A 15,337-nucleotide genomic window follows, 5' to 3' on the forward strand; every position below is an offset into this window, starting at 1 on the left:
GTAGACTCAGCTTGTATATATGTGCAAATAATCCATATATCCGAAAGACACCACGGTCTCTGCTGTGCCTCATTCTGAAGGAAACATGAACCCTGGGGAAGCTCCTGGAACCCCGGGAATCTCTCACCTCTCAGAGACTGGGGAGGTGAGCAACCGTGTGTGTTTATTCTACTGTAGGCTTTGGGATGCCTCATTGGAAGTGATTTATAAATGAAATAAAAATAATAATAGGCCAGTGTGTGTTAGTGAGTAAACAACAGTATGGCAATGTCTATTGATCAATGATGATCAGTGATGATGTTTTCCTTTCACATGTAACATTTGGGGCAAATGTCCCCCATTGCTTCCCTAAGGAATGGTGTGCCTGATAGATATGGATTTTGTTCATCGACATCTTTATGGCCACTTGTCTTGAAAGAGAGCTCTGCAGAATCATAGACTCACAGAATTGCAGAGTTGGAAGAGTTATGTAGTCACAGCCCTGCACTGCAGGAATCACAGCTCACGTTTATGAGCCACTTTGAGTATTTGTGCTCAGTCCTTTGAATGGCATTCCTGCCCATGAGCATTTTGTCTCACAAGCCCTTCTTCTGGCTGCATGTTGGCAGCCTCATTTCCAGAAGGCGAAGCCCACACTCTCAGAGTTGACGCATTTGTAGCCAGTTAGAGGAAATTTGGGCCCAAGTCTCGTTTTCTATGCATTTTCATTTAAGTCCTGATACTTTGTGACCCTTGTGCATTTTGTCACTTCATGTCCACCCAGACACTGGCAGTTCAATATTTTGTATATCAATGTGTTTCCTCCCCTTTGATGTTCTACTGATGCATTGGGATTAAATAGAAATGTAAATATATCATAACTGAAGCATTATTATTATTGCTTGCAGACAGAGTACCACTTTGAATACACGGAGTGCGATAGCAGTGGGTCCAGATGGAGAGTTGCAGTCCCAAACGTGGAATGTTCTGGTTTACCTGATCCTGTCAAAGGGAAGGAATGCAGTATGTATTGATGCTTTCTTGTTACAAATCTCATGTAAAGCTTGCCATTTCTAGGTTTGTTTTTTGTTGCTTACATAATCAACCACGACTTAGGATGTGATCAAATGCCCATTTATTTGGGAGCAAACCTCACTGAGCTTAGTGGGCCTTCTTTCTAAGGAAACATACGTAGGGATATTCTGTAGATGCATTTGAAAAATCAAGTTGATATCTAGAGGGGTTTGCTGCTTCTTACTCTTTGAATATACTTACTCTGTGGGTTATTCTTAGTTTTTTGTTATTCTTAAAACCATCCCCTTTCTCTCAATTTTTATTCTCTGACAGTGACAGCCTCCTCTCACATATTTATCACTAAATGAACCATAGTCTGCAGGTGTTTTCTCACGCAAGATTAAAAACTTAATGTTTAAAATTAGTTTGTTAATGCAAGTATAAAGTTAATATTTGCCGGAACGATGCTGTTTTATTTTGCCAGCCTTGAAGCATTGGTTAAAAGGTGGGTTGCACATTTTAAAATAAATGAGCATGGCTAAGATTGAGAGAGGTTGGCACGAGGTGGCCGGGAGCTGGGCATGGGGCAGATGCACTGGCAGAGCCCATCTGGTGTTGCTGACAGTGTTTGCACCGTGTCGGTCCCCCCACCCTCCCCCCTCCCCTCAAGCAGCAGTGACTCTGCAGCAGTGACCCCCCCCACCCTCAAGCAGCAGTGACTCCCCCCACCCCCGCTGCCATCAGCTGCTGCTCCTCAGACAGATGTATCTGGACTTCCCCCCCCCACGGGGGGAAGGTGCATTTTGAGTGGGAAACCTCCGCCTCCTCCAGATGCTCCTCTGTTCAAAACCACCTCATGGGGTGAATATTTATTTCAGAAGACCTGGCAGTGCTCACATTCAGGCATTTGCTGCGTAGGACTAGAGCTAAAGCCAGAGCTGATCTTGCTCTGAATGGTTAACAGTCCGGCTGTTGCAGCTCCTAAGCTCAGCTGGCTCCGTGACTAAGCAAACGCATCCCCTTTCTGTCAGGTCTCGAATGCGCCAGCAACCAGCTTAACAACAAAGGGTTTTCTGCTCTTGTTTGCGCCTGACCTTGGTGGGTTTTTTAAAGTACATTTCTGGGACATGCTGAGTGCTGCTGAGCCTGAAGGCTGTTTTATCTTGAGAGGATAATGACCAGCAATAGCCCAGGATGTACAAGAGATGGGGAGCCGGTGGGCGGAATAGGGGCAAGAGCCCTGGGCTCCTGGGGTGGAGCTACGCTCTCCTTTGAAGTAGGAGGGTGGACCAGCCAAAGAAAGGACTGGGCTTTCTCTTGCCACAGGTGTATTGCAACGCAGGGATGAGAAAAGGTATTGAAATATTGGAGAGCCAGAGAGCAGGAGATGTCAGTGTTGGGTTCTTGCTGCTCCTTTGACTTCCTTCATCCTTCCTGGCACCAGGATCACATGGTAGTTCAGTCTCTATCCAGTCTGTGCCAGTTTCACTGTTGTTTGTTCATAAATCCCTTAAGTTCATAAGTTCACAACATAAAAATACTAAAAAAAAAAGAAGAACACAAAATACAGTACATAAAAAAGCAATACACATTTAAAATACATATTGCTTAAGAAGCCAAAGGCCTGGTTATAGAGAGACATTTTCGCCTGGCACCTAAAAATATGCAATGAAGGCACCTGGCAAGCCTCCCTGGGAAGAGGATCCCACAGACAGGGAGCTACCACAGAAAAGGCCTCGTCTTGCCACCTCTGGGCCTCATATAGAGGAGGCACACAGAGAAGGACCTCAGAGTCTGGGACATTATATATGGAGAGTGGTGGTCCTGGAGGTATTGCGGTCCTGAGCCATTTGCGGCTTTATGGGTCAAAACCAGCACTTTAATTTGGGCCTGAAAACTGATTGGCAGCCAGTGGAGTTGGGCCAAGATTGGTGTATTATGTTCAAACCGTCTTGATGAACAACCTGGCTGCCAAGTTCTGCACCAGCTAAAGTTTCCAAACCGTCTTCAGAGGCAGCCCCAGGTATAATGAGTTGCAGCAGTCTAACCTAGAGGTTACCAGAACATAGAAAACAGAAGTTAGGCTGTCCCTACTAAGACAGGAGCAGACCAGCCAAAGCTGATGGAAAGCATCACCTGAGAAATGGAAAGCATAACCTTTAAACAGTTACCATGAGATGCACAGTAGGACTTTTAATCCCATGATTGGTAAATTTGCTTAGGAACCTTTTTTGAAGACGTAGACTTTGTTGTCGAGTTGGTAGGGACCACCAGAGTCATCTAGTCCAACCCCCTGCAAGGCAGGAATATTTTGCCCAATGTGGAGCTCAAGACTATGACTCTGAGATTAGGAGTCTCAGTCCAAGTCCACAACCTCTGTCTTCATTTCAATGTGAGCTTTTTTAGAGCCTGGACTATTTTAGCAGCACCCTTTTAAAATTAAGATTCAATTGAGGCTAAGAGTGTAGGCAGTTCTAATAAATGGGGTGAAATAAGCATGAATTCAGGGTCTATTAAGAAGCTCCACATAAATGATTCAGATCTGGCATGCTGAATCAGGAAAAGGAAATTATAGGTTATAGTATTCATATGAACATTTTGAGTTTAATTTTCCCAGTTTAATTCTTTATTCTTTATTGCTTCATGATATTCCTTGGTGTCTTCATTCAGTGGTACTATATTGACTTTAACCAGATAAATTCTATGATGCTATGCAACCCCCCCCCAAAAAAACCCATGGAATTTGGTATGAGGAAAATAAGTATCCTGAGAATATTTATTTATTTTAAAAGTTTCTAACCCTTATAAAATTGGGGCAACAGGCTTGAATGAGGAATGTCTTGTGAATTGATCCCAAATGATTCAAGGTCAGGGGGAGGCTGGGGTGTTTGCTACCCCATGAGCGGAAGCAGCATAAATATTGACACTTGCCCAGGACATTTCTACAGGTTGTAGGATTCTACCTTTCACAGTGCAGAATTTGGGTTCCTCAAGTGCAAAATGGTTGACTTGATAGCAAGCAAGCAAAGAAACAAGAAAACAAACACACACACACACATGGGCAGCGGAAGAGCCACAGCTTTTAACGCAGGAATTTTCAAAGAGTGCTCTTCTGGGGAACTTTGGAGCTCTTTGGAAGGTTTTGGGATTTTCTCAAGGAGAACATTAGTAAGAACAGGCAAACTGCCACCAAAGGCAGCTTGGTTGTAACTTGGCAACACAGAGTTTCAGAAATTGAGTGATGTTAAAACTGTGGTGGCGGGGGACTGTTACTATGATTATTTCATGATTATGCTGTTTGTTATGTTTTTATTATTGTGCTCCATAAAATGTGCCCTTAATGTGTACACTGCCGTGGTATCTTTTGATAAAGGACGGTATATACATTGAATGAAGAAGTTAATAATAAATGTATTGGGCCCACATGTGGAGGCTCAACAGGCCTGGCCAGCCCTCCCCAAACTGAGCTACAATGTGCATAGGGACCTCGGTGGGCATGCCAGCATGGAAAGAGGTCTCTGGTGATAGACAAATTACCAGCTGAAACACAAATAAAGTTGCACAGATTGTCCCGGATGTCAAAAGAGATTCATTTTGCCATTAGCCATGCTCAGCCTCGGATTGAACCAGGCAAGCAGCTGGCTTCCTCCAAGCTACTTCTGCTCATGGAGATATGCATTGTGACGGGAAAAGAGCATTCTCCTGTGAAACGTGGAAATAGTTGGCCATTTGATAAAGGGACTGTAATGAAGCAGCAATGAAGGCTCCTGTAGCAGTGAAGAGCCCTAAGGACTTAATGCTGGTCTAGGCTCTCCTCTATGACATGTTCATTAGGACGTTCATGTGAACATAGTGTTCATCTGACGGTGGGGATGGCCTGCACCACCTCATAGGTCACAGGGATGAATCACCTGCAGATCAAGGATGACTAACTGCATAGAATGGGGCAGGCATCCTTTACTGCATGTGCGGCAAACCTGAAAGTCAGGTTTGGTTGGAATGTGCCTATAAACTGCATTCTTGTAGTTCCTTGCTAGCAAGTTCTTCAGAGATTAGATGGGCATCGGGAAGAATGTCTGGCCAACACAGTTGCACAAGAGAGCCTCCGGGGATGCGGGATGCTTTTAGATTTGAAAGACAACCAAACTTGTTGACTGGGGAGCTTGTCTTCTCCTTCTCCTGGGCGTCTCTGGCATTTTGACACGGTGTAATTTGTGACTAGGAGATTCTGGTCATTCATGAAAAACGAATTGGTATTTTGCTGCAAAATTAAAAGCACCTTTTGGTTAAAAGGTGTGAGTGCACATTTGTTCTAGGTGAATGGTGAAACTAAGTATCTTTGCTGCAAGTTGTCAGAAGTTGCGTTAATAAATTTTATAGTCTGCACTATTCAAAGGGCTGAAGGGAACAATTTGAAGCAACAATTTTATACAAAGAAATTAATCTGTATGGGGTGTGTGGACTGCCGTGAACATTCAATTCTGTTATTTTTATTATTAAAAGGTGTAGTTTCTTCATCAATGTTTAAGCTGTCCTCATTGTGAGATCAATGAAAATAATTTGCTAGGTGTGTTAATGGTACTATGTAGATGACCCAAATATTGTGTGCTGTCCATGTTGAATAAGGTATTGGTTTACAGAAATAAAATTCTTACGATTGAGATTTGTTTTCAGATCGGTGCTGTGGTCAACACAACTTGCCTGTAACGGATACCAGATCTGAGAAACAGGTGCCAATCAAATTTGTGATTTTCTACATTTGAGGGTTGCTGAATGCTTGTTGAGAAGAGAGCTTGCAATGGACCAATTGCTTGTGCCCTTAATCAGCTGTGCATGTTTTCCTTCTCAGCTTTCTCATGTGCTTCTGGGGAATACCTAGAAATGAAGAACCAGGTGTGCAGTAAATGTGCCGAAGGAACCTACTCCTTGGGAAGTGGGATCAAATTTGATGAGTGGGACGAGCTGCCTGCAGGATTCACAAATGTAGCCACTTACATGGACACAGCCATGGGCTCAGCTGAGAGCAAAGCAGACAGCTGCGGCAAGTAAGGACCTTGGGGAGTTGTGTGCACATGTCACACAGAGGCTTGGAGAAACCATTATAACTGAGGTGCAGTGGTGCCTCTGATTTTAAATTTTCCCTTCTCTGGTATATTTATATTCATAGGAATGTTGGAAGCCACTTGTACAGAGTCGGACCATTAGTCCACCCAGCTCAGTATTGTCTACACTGATTGGCGGCTGGGAGATGCTGGGGACTGAGCCTGGCACCCTTTGCATGAGAAATAGGCCCTCTACCACTCTACGGCCGTTGCCCACTCTTCCTAAGTTCAAAGTGGCTTACATGGTCTTCTAGCAGTTTCCTGTTCAAGCACTGACCAGGTCCAGACACTCTGAGCTGGAATGATGCTGCAGAACCAGCGGCTCTCATGCAATTTACGGGGTCTCAACTCATTGACTGAAATGGTAACAATGCACCAAGGGCCCGGTGCTCAGAAATGTATGTAGTGGTCTTCCTTCAAGGAGTTGACACTACCACTTGGACCTCAGAAGTAGCTGTGAGAAGCAATTTAATATTATTTTTGTAGGTCCAAGACTGCCAAGCTGATCAACAGGGAAGGGGAAATTTTCAAAAGGAATCCACTGCATCTTGGAGAAATGGTCTCCTGATAGAATGTTAGTTGCAAAATGTCTTTTATTTCTAGAAAGCTTGAAAAGCAATTGAATAACATTCTATTTCCTCCTAATGTATCAGTGAATGCTTCCCTGTCATCACTGTATAGGAATTGTAGCTAACACAAATCAGCTGCAAAATTTAATATTTTCTAGACTAATATTTTCTGCCTTTATTTTCCCAGGATTTTTAATGCAGCAGATCATTAAGTAGCATATGGGTTAAATATGCCTGATAGATGGATATTTATGGTGCCTATATGGTAAAACAATTCTTGTTTCTACTCATGTTTGCTCAGATCATCGTGGACTCCTCGTGGGAATTACATTGAGTCAAACAGAGACGACTGCACCGTCTCCTTGATCTACACAGTGCACCTGAAGAAGTCGGGTTCCGTCATCTTTGAATACCAGTATATTGACAACAACATCTTCTTTGAGTTTTTTGTAAGGGGGATTTGTGCACTAAATCTACACTAAGGCTAAACTGCAGAGGCAGTCTTCTGAAAAGAACTCTCACAGCTTATTTTTGAGGCAGTTTATTGGCATCCTGGGTGTCTTTGCCTCTATGAGGCTTATCGAAATGTGAATCTGCCTTATACTGAGACAGACCACTGATTTTATTTAGCCCACTGCTGATTCACAGCTGCCCCCAAAATATGCTTTGCATAGACTCATAGAATCGTGGAGTTGGAAGGGACTCCAAGGTCATCTAGTTCAAGGCAGTAATCTCAACTAAAGCATCCATGACAGATATTATTATTATTATTACCCCACCCATATGACTGGGTTGCCCCAGCCACTCTGGGTTCTGGCCTCCAGTGAAGGAGAGCCCGCCACCTCCTGAGGGAGACTGTTCCACTGTTGAATAGCTCTTACTGTCCAAAAGTTCTTCCTGATGTTTAGTTGGAATCTCCTTTCTTGTAACCCGAATCCGTTGGTTCGGATGGTCCTCCCCTCCAGAGCAGGAGAAAGCAAGCTTGTTCCCTCATGCATGTGACGTCCCTTGAGATATTTGAAGATGGCTATCATATCTCCTCTCAGTCTCCTAAACATCCCCAACTCTCTCTTCCTCATAAGGTTTGGTTTCCAAACCCATGTTCATCTTGGTTGCCCTCGTCTGCACATGGAATAGAGTGGGACTATTACTTCCCTTGACCTGGACACTATGCCTCTGCCAACTTGAGTCCTTCCCAGATTCACAGAGGAAGTGTTTATATGGTGTCTAGATGCTGAGAAGTCTAGTTTAGCCAAATGATTTCAGTGCTTTTTGGTCATCTTGTCTCAAGCACATCAAAACCTATGGCCTGTCTCAAATGCTTGCTGAATATCCTTCCTTCCCAAAGCTGCTGGCAAACTCATGATCCAGCTTGGAGTGCATGGAGATTCTGGATGTAGGAAGTGTATCCTCTATATGGGTTTGTTGCAACTGGTGGCAGCTTGCCCAAAGGCCGCTGACTGTGTTGATCCCAGTGGCCGTGTGTCTAACCTCCGTGTGCGGATTCATACTCTTCATGACTGGCTGGATCTATAGTTTTTCCAGAGGGCCCTTATCGACACCTGTTTATGCAGGTGAAGGTGTTTCATGCCAAGAATCAGAAACTCCACAGCCTTTTATCCTACGGAGCAGCCAATGGCTAGCTTACAAACCTTCCAGTATGAGTGAGTTCAGGGACTCCCCATGCCAACAAATCTACATGTTGGCATGGTAAAGATATGTACAGGCCAAACTCAGCCGATAACGCTCTAAAATGTAGAGACTGTAATACTTTGGAATAACTGGGTTGTAGCTAAGGCACTCTGTCATTTTATTTACACGACTGGAAAGAGAACCTGGAGCGGCCCAGGAACCACCCACTCCAGAACTTTGCCCAAGAAGTGAACAAGGGCTCCACAATTTTTTAGATTTTCTGGGTTCAGCTGGCCTTTCTTAAGGCGTGGTTTTGCCATTGTTAGGCTGGCAGGGACCAGCCCCTTTCTAACACAAGCGGCCCACCTTGTAACTCCCTCAGCAAAATGAAGCCCACCTGTGAGCTCCCTGACAGCCCCTCTGTCTTTACAGTCCCTGGCGGGAAGAGAAAGTCTGGCTTCTGGTGAGTCTGGCAGGCAGATGCGTTGGGTGGGCTTGCCTTCGGCTTTGGTTCAAAAGGAGGGCTGGCACCTGACTTGAAACAAAAATGTGGTGTAGCTGGGGACTCCCCCCCCCTTCTTTGTCTTTTTTGCAGTTTCCAGAGCATCTTGTGTGAAAGACAGAATTTTGGCTGGGTTCCCAGAATTGTTTGAGTGAACCTCGGGTTTTTCTAAGTTAAAGTCAGCCAATGCATCTTTACACAAATTGCACCGCATATGAACCGTGAAATGCAGGACAGACCATGTTGCTCACCTGCATTTCTCCCCAGATTGTTGAATGTGCGACTGGTGGGTGCCTGGGTGTGCTGTCTCTCTAATTCCCCCACCGCAGGCTTTGCTGAGCCGAGGGAGGCGAGGTGGGTGGTGCCAACACAATGTGACAGCTTGGCAGCTGCGGGCATTGCTCTCCCGCCCACTTACCTTCCTGCACAACTCATTCACTTGGCATTAGGATCTGCCGGCAGAAGTCACAGGAGCAAAAAATGTCTGCTCTCACCAATGTCCAAAAAGTCCAGCCCCTTTACACCCCCACAGCTCTGTCCCTAGCACTGCCCAGGCCCCATGATTTTTGAAATCAACAGCTGGCAACCCTGACTTGCACATTATGCAAGCTCACAGCCAGTTCCAGCCGCTGGGCCAAGTGACCTCTTTCTATACGAACTCAGAAGCCTGACCTGGGTCTAGTCATTATTTTAATTCCCCAAAGCGATGCTGGATCAGGGGTTCTGTGGAAAATGAAAGGGGTGGCTAACTCTGGCTGTCTGGCACTGCCATGAGTGCTGGTACAGAAAAAAATAAGGGAGACCAGGGCAGGCATCCGCATTGGGCTGCGGCAGGTTCTCTGGTTGTCAGGTGTTGATGCCCTTTGCCGGCCTGCTGTCTAATGGGCATCACAAATGCCAGGGGAGTGAGGGGAGCTCCTAATTCATGTTGCCGCCTTGTGCATTCAAACAGTGCTGTGCAGGTGGCTGGATGAAAGTAGAGGAAGACTAAAGAAGTGGAGGATGGAAAATGTTCCTCTTGCTCACACCCCCCCCCCGCTTTGTGTGAGGGATGAATCACTCCTGTTTCTCCTGCTGCCACAAAAGGCATTTGGCCCTAATTAACATTTGCAGACTGTTTGGAGACAATGAGATGCGGCACTGTGGGCAGGAAGCTCCATGTGCCAGCTCCTTCTATGCGGCAGGCATGGAAACATGGGCAGAACAAGCATGCCGCCCAAGTCACCTTCCTTCTGTTGGTTCAATACCATCCATTGCCCTTCGCTAATAAGACGGTACGTGCTCACGGGAGATGTCTTTTGAGGTACTGTCTATATTTTTAACCATACCGGCTTGTTAAGGTTCTGAAAAAGGAAGCCACAAGTGATTCTGCTGCAGTTACATTAATTTGCTTCCAGATACACACTTGTAGCAGCCGCTTGGCTGGGCAGCAATTGATTTCTTTCTTTCTCACAGGAAAGCAAAAGCATCGACTGCCTGAGTATGAGGCCCAAGAATCACTTCCAGCCAATGACTGATGTTGATCAAAGCATCCTTGATAGCTTTTCTGCACTCTGGGGGTGCCATCTTTAAGTCTCATTAAGCAAGAGCAGCTCTAGTGTAGCAGCTAGACCAGGAGCCACTGAGGGGAAAGACAGACAGACAGACAGACAGACAGACACACACACACACACACACACACACACACACACACACACACACAGACATCTAGCTCCATACTTAGGCAGATGTGCAGCTGGGTGTCTGAACTTGCCCAAACCTCCCCCGACTCTGCTCCTTCCTCAAACCTGAGACTTGCTTTGGGATGTCAGAGAATTCCAGTCAAAATGGGAGCAGGAGCAAAAATTGCTGATGCTTGCTTATTTCTCCCATGTCCAGAAAGGAAATCAATCCAGTGAATAGAATCTGTATTTGCTGTTATTCTTGCTTTCAGTCCACAAATGAGTAGTAATTGTTTACATTTTCCCATATTTGCATTCCATTTCCTTTGCATTGAAAATAATGGGATGGAATAATGTAACAACAATATATGTACATTTTTATTTTATTTTATATTTCTAGTACCCCACCACCACTTACAATATAAAAGCACAAAAATATACAACATAGTAACAAACAAACAAACAACAACCCCCAAACCCAGTTTAAAAGGCCGTAGATTGTTTAATTGGCCCAAGGCTTGGGAGAAGAGGAACACTTTTGCCTGGCACCTAAAGGTGTATAGCAAAGGTGCCAGACAAGCCTCCCTGGGGAGAGCACCCCACAAATGGGAAGACCCGTTCTCAGGTTGCCACCCTCCGGACCTCATCCAGACGAGGCACATGAAGAAGGACCTCCGATGATGATCTGGATTGGTTCATACGGGGAGAGGCAGTCCTTGAGGTGTTGCAGTCTCTGCTGTAGGGCCAGAATTGATGCTCTATATACTCTGGTGAGCAACCTGGCCACTGAATCCTGCACCAGCCAAAGTTTTGAACCATCTTCAAATGCAGCTCCACATATAGCGCAGTGCAGTAATCTAGTTACATTTTTAAAAAAATTGTGTTTCTGATACATTTCAACTAATCTAGTTACATTGAGTTATGTGAATGGATAAGTTACTTAATTTCACCACAGTGGACAGCGGGGTGACCAATTTTTCATGGAAGACGAACTGCAGCAAAACTGAATCCGAATCATAGAATTGCAGAGTAGGAAGGGACCCCAAGGGTCACCTAGTCCAGTGCAGGAATCTCAGCTAAAGAATCCCTGGCCGATGGCCACCCAAGCTCTGCTTAGAAACCTCCAGGGAAGGAGAGTCCACCGTCTCTCGTGGGAATCTGCTCCACTCTTGAACGGCTCTTCCTGTCTGAAAGTTCTTCCTGATGTTCAGTCGGAATCTCCTTTCTTGTAACCTGAATCCATTGGTTTGAAACAGAACTGCCTGTGGAATGAATAATGAAGCCTTCTTGCACCTCGTTTCACAAGGCAGAATATTATTTTTAGACACCATTATGTCTATAATCACCTTTAAAAGCTCTTTTATTTCCTTGTAGTTAGTTACTCTATAAAGCAAGGTCCAATTTTTCTGTAAGACATGGTTGTTGTTTTTTTAAAAATTAATTATGTCAGTATGGCTCACATAGAGGTGCTTTCCTGTGGATGTTGCCCCTGTCAGCTTAGAAGATGCTCTGTCTCATTTTGTCACAGGTTTATTCTTCTGAACATTAGGCTTTCTGATTAAGCCCCTCTCCCCCTCTTTCTTTTTACTCCAGTGTAGTTACGACAAAGATGCTTGAAATGTGAAGCTTAGGCTCCCCCCCAACCCCACAGAGGCCTCCAACATCACTGCTCTAGATGAAATAGCATGTTATTATCACTTTTCTTAAATTCCTGCTGTTACAGAATAGCCAGTCATTTTGTCTGCACTGCTATTGAACAATTTTGCTATTCTCCTGAACAGTTATTTGCTAGCAAGTAAAGTAAAAGTGCCCTGCAGGGGAGCCTCCCCCTCAGGCACGGCCACAGAAGATACTCGGGAATCAGCAAAGCCATCTCTGCCTGCCAGGTGGCCCGGCTGCGGGAGAGAGGGGTGCATCAATTCAGACCAAATCAGCATCTTTTCAGTTTCCAAGTATCCATTGCAACTGTGTTTGAAAACATATTTGGAAAGTTTGGATTCATTTGCTGGATCAGGCCAATGATCCGCCCAAGCCAGCATTTCGTCTCTGGTCCATTCAGCCCACGGTTGCTCCCCGCCTGTGCTGGTGGCAGGTGCCTGAGGTCTGTCCCAGCACTGATCTAAACCCAGGGCCTTCTGCCTTCTGATTTAGAGGCAGGCCGCCATAAACATAGAGGCTTCCTCATTTTTTGCCACAAGTAATGGGGGGGAATCCTATTCTGCCCCTGCCCTGCCTCATTCTTCCCCATTCCACCCCAGTCCCCTTTCAGTGCATTAAGCACATGATTTGCACGTTAAGGAGATGCCTGCAGTCCTTTCTGGACCTCCAGGCAGATTTGAGGGAGGCAACCAGTTCATTTGCATGGGACATGGAGCCTGGGCAGGGGGGCGCTGGAGATGCTGCAGCTATGATTTAGAAAGGAGTGTGAGAGGCGTCAGGGTGCTGAATTTTGGTGTCACACAGGGTGCCACTGAAATTTGAGACCCCCATATAAGGATACCAGGTTAATGCGCTAGATTAATGGGACAAAAAGGACTGACAAAATCCGGGACCAGGAGGAAGGGACGCTGGATGAAGATTGGATCGTTTAACTTTTTTTTTTCTTTTATCATTAGGACTGTTTTAAAATAATTGATGAATGCTAGAAAAATGTTGAAATGGAACTACTTGGTTCTAGTAAAAATGTTTAAAGAATTAGGTTAATGATATGGTTATGAGAAGTCGGTAAAAATAAGATTTAAGTTTTAAGTTTTAAGGTTTGCTATAAGACAAGATGAAAATAGATTAAGATAATGTAAGGACAAAATATTATGAACTATGGAAAGGATTTGCTGTGATAATTATTAACCAGGATACAAGAAAGGGGAGGAGGAGGAGGTCAAAGAAAGAAGGTAATGAAAGTTAAAATTTGAGAATGATGGATGTATTTTTTCTTTCTATTTTTCTGTTTTGTCTTTTTTTCTGTTTTTCCTTTTTTATAATTTTAAAAAATCTTTAATAAATATTATTTTAAAAAATATGAAATTTGAGACCCCAAGATCTGCTGCTCATGAATCTGTTCCTCCCTCCCAGCGAACCCAATGGTAACTCAATCAGATCATGACCACCACCACATTTTGTGGCAGCAAATTTCACAAATTCAGTTAGATATTGCATTGCACAATGCTTTCCTAGCCTTGAAGCTGCTGTTGATCAACTGTTTAGCATGACATGCATGTGTAACGCGAATCAAGGCCTACAGCTGTGATCAGCAACCTGTGAGCCTCCAGACCTTGTTGGGCTGTAGCTCCCATCAACTCTGAGCCGTGGCCATACTGGTGTCCAATGAATGCGGGGGGTGGGGGGTGGGCACAGGTAGCCTTGCCAGGACTAGAGGAATCCAGCTGGCTTTTGGGTGCTGCTGGAGAGCAGGACATAAGTGAAGTCTTGGTCAAGTAGGCAACTCCTTACATGTAAATAAGTGTGGGAGAGGAAGCAGGATCATGCTGGCCAGCCCTGCCCCCTTAAGGTTCATCACCTTTTTCATTCTTTACAGCCCCCCAAATTTGAGGCTCAAGGTCTGAAGCAGAGAGCCTTCTCTGCTATGGAGACTCCTGCCATGATTTAGGTGCCTACTTGTGTGAATGAGGAATTGTCCTATTCCAAGGGGATAGCATATCATGTGAGCCACGAGCTCACTCAATAACCTTAGGAAAGGCTGTGTTGTCTCCACTCACACTCCTCCCACCCCACTCTGGAATAATAATGACTTAACAGTTTGGGTTGGGTGGCAAAGGTAAAAAGGGTTGCAGGTCCTGCTGTGGTCTAAACCACTGAGCCTCTTGGGCTTGCTGATCAGAAGGTCAGCAGTTCGAATCCACACGATGGGTGAGCTTCCATTGCTCTGTTTGAGCTCCTGGCAACCTAGCAGTTTAAAAGCATACCAGTGCAATTAGATAAATAGGTACTGCTGCAGCGGGAAGGTAAACGGCATTTCCGTGCTGTCTGACTTCTGTCATGTTTGTCCGTTGTGCCAGAAACGGTTTAGTCATGCTGGCCACTTGATGCAGAAAGCTGTCTGTGGACAAATGCCAGCTCCCTCAGCCTGAAAGCATAGATGAGCACCGCAACCCCATAGTCGCCTTTGACTGGACTTCACTGTCCAGGGGTCCTTTACCTGTTTATCTTACCTTACTAGCTGGCACAAGGATTACTGAGATGCATGTGAGGGGTTTTTGAAAACATTCAAAGTGTTACATAAATATTGCTTCTGTTATTGGCTGACAGCAAATTAACTCAATATCTGAAAGCTCCCATTTTTAAAATCAATAGATTCAGAATGATCAGTGCCAAGAGATGGACTCCACAAGCGATAAATGGATGAAGCTGACAGATAATGGCGAATGGGGCTCCCATTCTGTGAGTATAATGTTTCATGGCTTGGTGAATAGAATCATGGAATCGTAGAATTGTAGACTTGGAAGGGACCCCAAGGGTCATCTAGTCCAACCCCCTGCAATGCAGGGATCTCAGCTGAAGCGTCCATGACAGAGGGCCACCCAACCTCTGCTTAAAAACCTCCAAGGAAGGAGAGTCCACCACCTCCCAAGGAAAACCATTCCACTCCTTTCTTGTAACTTGAAGCTACAGTGGTACCTTGGTTTACAAACTTAATCTGTGCCGGAAGTCCGTTCTTAAACCAAAGTGTTCTTAAACCAAGGCCTGCTTTCCTATAGCAGCAGGGGACTCAATTTACAAATGGAACACACTCAACAGAAGCCAAACGTTCTTATTCCAAGGCAAAGTTCACAAACCAAAACACCTACTTCCAGGTTTGCAGCATTCTTAATCCAAGTTGTTCATAAACTAAACTGTTCTTAAACCAAGGTACCACTGTAT

The 15,337-nt window shown here is 44.9% G+C and overlaps 1 protein-coding gene across 1 annotated transcript in view; it reads left to right on the forward strand.

The window, feature by feature from the left end:
- ELAPOR2 (endosome-lysosome associated apoptosis and autophagy regulator family member 2) overlaps positions 1 to 15,337 on the forward strand; it is an 84,817-nt gene that overhangs the window by 40,020 nt on the left and 29,460 nt on the right. The window contains exons 2-5 of the mRNA XM_053407389.1: positions 888 to 1,002; positions 5,843 to 6,038; positions 6,966 to 7,113; positions 14,771 to 14,857. Coding sequence (XP_053263364.1) covers positions 5,875 to 6,038; positions 6,966 to 7,113; positions 14,771 to 14,857 — 399 coding nt within the window. The 5' untranslated portion in view covers positions 888 to 1,002; positions 5,843 to 5,874. The remainder of the gene's footprint in view (positions 1 to 887; positions 1,003 to 5,842; positions 6,039 to 6,965; positions 7,114 to 14,770; positions 14,858 to 15,337) is intronic.

The sequence above is a fragment of the Podarcis raffonei genome, chromosome 10, assembly GCF_027172205.1.
Source record: "Podarcis raffonei isolate rPodRaf1 chromosome 10, rPodRaf1.pri, whole genome shotgun sequence".
Taxonomy (NCBI): domain Eukaryota; kingdom Metazoa; phylum Chordata; class Lepidosauria; order Squamata; family Lacertidae; genus Podarcis; species Podarcis raffonei.